Source organism: Arctopsyche grandis, chromosome 2 (assembly GCF_051622035.1).
Source record: "Arctopsyche grandis isolate Sample6627 chromosome 2, ASM5162203v2, whole genome shotgun sequence".
Taxonomy (NCBI): Eukaryota; Metazoa; Arthropoda; class Insecta; order Trichoptera; family Hydropsychidae; genus Arctopsyche; species Arctopsyche grandis.
The window spans coordinates 12,352,967-12,358,966 of NC_135356.1; the positions used below are offsets into that span (position 1 = coordinate 12,352,967).

At 36.0% G+C, this 6,000-nt stretch overlaps 1 protein-coding gene across 2 annotated transcripts; it reads left to right on the forward strand.

Annotated features, from left to right (window-relative positions):
* The first annotated feature begins 665 nt into the window (after positions 1-665).
* Positions 666-2,091, forward strand: LOC143922948 (uncharacterized). 2 transcript variants are annotated; one of them, XM_077446379.1, is made up of 2 exons: positions 666-855; positions 934-2,091. In XM_077446379.1, exons 1-2 carry the CDS (start codon positions 733-735, stop codon positions 1,141-1,143), a joined length of 333 nt encoding a protein of 110 aa, XP_077302505.1. In that variant the 5' UTR covers positions 666-732; the 3' UTR covers positions 1,144-2,091. The 2 variants fall into 2 exon arrangements, 1 of the variants encoding a protein (XP_077302505.1); XR_013261673.1 differs by having other exon boundaries at positions 727-1,369; positions 1,450-2,091.
* Positions 2,092-6,000: the final 3,909 nt, after the last annotated feature.

The window sequence follows — 6,000 nt, forward strand, 5'->3', positions numbered from 1 at the left end:
GAAGCATTCTCTTCGTCAGAATAAACAACACCGTCACTGTTGCACTCGCCTTTCCCCATACCTCTAATAAAATATCTATCGAAATACCTAGGTAACATTTTCTTATCTAACTTATAAATAAAAACCGACATATATATTTTCAGAGTATCATCAAATTTATAAAATACTTTAACACGGATCTTATACTAATATACCTATTTATGTGCATCTAAGATACTCTTCGTGGCTCTATTCTGTAATGTTTGTAGCCTATCTTAGCCTAGCCTACAGAAAAGATCCACAACACATAAAATGTGGTCGGACAATTGCATTATATATGATAACTGCCTCCACCACATCCACTACACTATGAAAATAGCATTGAAATCACTTGGAAACGATCCACCTTGAATTTGTTAGACCAGCATACAATGAAATCCATCCCGGCAAAAAGCTTTATGGATAAACCGTCATCTGATGTGGAACCCACGGGGTTATGTTTGTATTCTTTAGAAAAGATGGACATGATAGAGGAGGGGCAGTAGATGTTAGATATGCGTTCAGCTATATCAGCGGCTTCGAAGAAAAGTGACTGACTGACTGACTCATGAATGGATTATATATGTCGCGGTATGAATGGACACACGTCAAATGTCAAATGTGAAAACGTAAACAAATGTCTGTTTGTGTGAGTGTGTGTGTGAGCTATCGACGCGACACCGGTGGCGACTACTAGTAATTACGTCAATTCGGATGGGAAACTTAGATATGCGTCTTGGACCAGCTCCGGCCGCATCTTCCGTCTCCAACTTCCAGAGACCAGATCCTCATCCAGAGCGTCTGGAGCAACGCATTCGGACCTGCTGTCAAATTCAGGTCGGTGCTGCTTACAATTACATACATATTGTGGTTAACTCTTCTCACCGCTTGATCCTACTATTTTTCCATCTGCAGGTCAAAAGAGGCGATGGATTGCCAGACAGGGTGTGTCTTTCGTGTAAGACCAGTCTGGAATTGTTGATCAGCTTTCGAAAGGCTTGTTTCCGAAACAACGAATCGTCTCCACTGAGGTTAGACGATTGCTCGAAGATCAAGAATGAAGTTATTATTGGAAGATTTAATATGGGACGATATGGGACAATCGACAATTCACCGAAAGAATAGTGAAATGTGCTTAAAGTCATTTCCCAGTGAATCTGAACTTAATTTACTCAAAAGATCACATCCTGGGGAAAAGCTGTTCAAATGTGATATTTGTTCAACATCATTTACTAATAAATATAGACTGGGATAAAACCACATAAATGTGAAATTTGTCTAAAATCATTTACTCAAAAATCTAGCCTCTGGACACATAAAAAATTACATGATGGGATTAAACCACATAAATGTGAAATTTGTCTAAAATCATTTAATCGAAAAGATGCATTTGTGTTACATTTGAGATCTCACACGGGGGAAACGCCATAGAAGTGTGAAATTTGTCTGAAATCATTTACTCTAAAATCTTACCTCGAGATACATAAAAAAAATTGCATGCCGAGATAAAACCACACAAATGTGACATTTGTTTAAAATCATTTATTCAAAAAGTTACACTTGTGGTACATTTGAGATCTCACACAGGGGAAACGCCTTACGAGTGTGAAATTTGTCTAAAATCATTTTCTCGAAAATCTAACCACGAGCAACATAAAAAATTGCATGCTGAAATAAAACCATACAAATGTGACATTTGTTTAAAATCATATATTTATAAAAGTAGACTTGTGTCACATTTGAGATCTCACACGGGGAAAACGTCTTACAAGTGTGAAATTTGTCTAAAATCATATACTAAAAAATCTACTCTCGAGAAACATAAAAAATTGCATGCTGGATAAATCCACAAAAATGTGAAATTATTACTCGAAAATCTATCCTCTGGTCACATAATAAATTACATACTAGAATAAATATAAAAAATTGTTATGATATAAATACTGTTAATATTCTTACATTTTGGCTATATGCGTGCCATAATGTTTCTGGCGCCCCCCTTATTGCAGTTTATTTAAATAATTTTAAGAGAAATAATAATTGAAAATTAAATACACAAATCTATTATTTGGCTTACTCGTTTTATTTATTTTAAATGTAATAATTTTTATTTATTGGATGAAATTGAGATAATTTTGGTAAACGTACTTCATCATCCTAAGCCCGGGGTCGGCAAACCGTGGCTCTTTTTCCAAAGTACTGTAACGTAGAGATTAAGTAAACGGACTACTAGACAAATTTGAACCGGTCTCTCGTGATCACCCGTCACGCTAAAACTGGTCATATACTAAAACTGGTCACACCCTAAAATTGGTCACGAGAAAACTGGTCACACCCAAAAATTAAAAATTGGTCTTATGATAACTGGTCCGCAAAAAAATTTTTTTTCTGATTATTTTTTTAACATTTTTTTAATTTTTTTTATACACCCCGGGTAAAACCGGGTAATAAAGCTAGTAACAAATAAAAATAATATTATATATAAGTAGTAAAATTTATTTTGTTGAATTCAAAAAAGTACAATATCTATATATCATATATGTACTTAGACAAAAATGAAAAGTGAAAATGAAAAAAAAACTAATGAGACATGAGCTTGTTTGTTATTAGGTAAATTATTAAGTCGTGGTATTGTCGAAAACAATTAATTCCACACGTAATGGATCATGAATATTTACACTATTACGATATTTTGTCTTTATTAAACTAATGGTTGAGAAACCAGTCTCGTGAAGGTAAAAGAGTTTCAGTGCATATTCTTAAATATCTGGGAAGAATTCTGTTTCAATTTGATCTAAAAGGACGCAAGTGAAGTTGTGGTTTTAAAACACTTTTTTAATTCTTCATTTGTAGTCAAATCAATTAGTTTATCTTCCAAATTAATTAATTAATATACGTTATAATAAGCTATTGTTTTAATTTTTTTTACTTCTTTGTGCACGGACCGGCTACAACCGGCACACGGACCAGTACTCGGCCGCGTACCATAGTTTGAGTAGCACTGGACTAGACATACATATAACTAGTCACCGGAGCCTGAGGGGGCCGTGTATTGTTCAAAGGTTGTAAATGCATTGTTAAAGGTTTGCCGAACAATGGATAGCACTGTGACTATCCTACCTCTACATATCACATATGTATCTTCGAGCCAAAAGCCCTCGTGGGCGTTGGTTGTGGTCGGGGGAGCAGTATTTAGCAATTGGTCGAATGCAATACACCTAAATCAATTCACCGAATGCTATTCCACCAGTGGCGGTTCGGGCATTGGGCTGCAGCACTCCCAGTACAGTACAAATGCATGCTATTTTTGTCGTCCTCGTGGGCTGCGGGGCTGCGAACCTTCCTGTATAGTACATATTCAAGCTATTTTTCTTTTCATTCTCACGAGCCGCTACTGTATTCCACTAATGACGCTTTTACCGAAAATGACCGTAGGCCGAATGGTAAATTCGTCTAATATCTTTATATCGAAAGACAAATTCACCGAATTTCGAGTTTCAAACCAGTAGTAGCCGAGTTTCAAACCAATAGTAGTAAATTTTATTATTTAGAAATTTTTCGACGCGATATCAACAGATGGCGTAGTAACATAGACATAAACATAATGTTATAACATTTCTTTGCAAATAGCCCTTAAACTCTACATACACCATATTGCACCCCACAGAAGATTTAAAAAGGATTTCCCACCTAAAGGCGAGTGAACTGAATTAAGGACAGAAAAAATTAATTGCTTTTGTAGCTTTGTATTACCTTTTGCTATATATACTATACTATATTGTATAGCAACCATTGTACATATTTACAATAAAATTTATGATAAAATAAAGTAATAAAACGGAATAAAATAAAAAAGAATCAAAAAAGATACAGATTTTTTTATATATTTTTTCCAATCATCAATATTAAAAAAAGGTGAGAAGAAAACGCATATACATACATATAATAGACAGACTACTACAATTTCCACGATTGCAAATATTTAAATATACGTAATGAATATAAATTATTATGAATACATTTTTTTTTTTTTTTTTTTTTTGGTGCCATCTTATCGATTCCCGATAAATCATCACCAGCGATATCGTTGCTCTTCAGATCATGTACGGGCACTACGGAATCATCACTCCGTCCCCAAAATTGTGAATTGGGCTTCTGAATCTCTCACATTCAGAACACCAATTCGTGAGGCTTTTTTCGCTTTAAACGCCTCTGCTGGTGAGTTGTGTCCAATAGCTGCAACGCTTCTATGTTAGGGTGACGGTGCAGTCTCAACTCGTGCCTCCCGGCGCATTCTCGGATGACTTCTTTTACTTTTTTGATTTTAAGATCCTTGTGGATCTCTTCATTTGTGACGAAGCGATATGCATCGGTGATAATCCTCAAAAACTGGTTTTGACATCTTTGCATTTTTTCGATATTGGATGGCTTACTGCATCCCCACAGTTGTATGCCATATGTCCATATTGGCTTCACGATTGCCTGGTATATCAGTTTTTTGCATTGTAGGTCTAATTTGGAGTGTCTTCCTATTAGCCAATGCATTTCTCTTTGTTTAATTCGAATCTGTTCTATTTTTTTTTTAATGTGATGCCTCCACGTAAGCCTTGAGTCAAGATGCAGTCCTAAATATTAAGCTGACAAAGCTTGTGGAACTTGGATTCCGTTTATGAAAGTCTGAGTGCTGACACTATTTCGTCGCAGTGCAAATGTGACCTGCATTGATTTTAGCTCGTTGAGTTTCATTTTCCAGTCCTTGGTCCATTTGCTGATCTTGTCCAGTGCACGCTGCAGGCGTTCAAATGCTTCCTTCTGTGACTCGCTCGATGACATAATGACTGTGTCATCTGCAAATGTTCCAATGAATGTCTCTTCGCTTGTCGGGATGTCAGCAGTGTATATCAGGTACAGTATAGGCCCTATTACGCTTCCCTGTGGTACTCCTGCAGAGGCTGTGAAAAAGTTAGAGAATGCCTCCTCATGAGCAACTCTGAATTTGCGTCCGGATAAGTATGATTCCAGTAATTTGACATAATTTCCAGGTAATGACTTGCTGATTTTGTGGATAAGTCCTTCGTGCCATACCCTGTCGAAGGCCTGTGAGACATCAAGAAATACAGCTGGACAATACTTTTTTTCCTCTAGCGATTGCTCTATTTTTGAAATAACACGGTGCACTTGATCGATGGTAGAATGTTTCGACCTAAATCCAAATTGGAAGTCGGGAACATCGGTTAAGGGCTTGAGTCTTTTTAATAATAGTTTTTCGAATAGCTTAGAGATCGCAGGCAACAAGGATATTGGTCTGTATGATGTCACTTGTTCGGGTGACTTTTCAGGTTTCTTCAACATTATGATTTGAGCAGTTTTGAAGCACTCTGGCACATGCTTGAGCCGGAAACATGCATTGTATAAGTACATATGTTAGCATGATAATAGCCTTTTTTGAAAGTTCCTTGAATAGTCCCGGTGAGATTTCGTCAATTCCAGGTGCCTTTTTAGGATTTATATTGTCATCTATTTCTTTAGCTACTTCCATAGGGGTGACAGTTTTGATTAGTTGCTGTGGTTGATACATTGGTGTATAATCAGCATCAGATTGAATATTGTGTGGTTGGAATACTGTCTCTAAGTGTTGTGCAAACAGCTCAGCTTTTTCTTTGTTGCTTCTTATCCACTCTCCTTGCGCATTTTTCAGAGGTGGTATTTGTAGAATTGGTCGTTTGAATTTCCTAGTTGCTTTCCATAGTGAGTGATTTTTATCAGCTGCAGGGCCCAAACCTTCCAAATATTTTTCAAAACAATTTTGTTTATGCTCTTTAATAAGTCGGTTAACTTTGTTACTTATGTGGTTAAATTCTCTTTTGTCTGCAATATTTCTGGATTATGAATACATAACAAATGTAAATCAGTTAGTAATTTATACTACATATGTATTGTAGATTGCAAAACACAATGAAATATAAACAATAATAAGAAGAC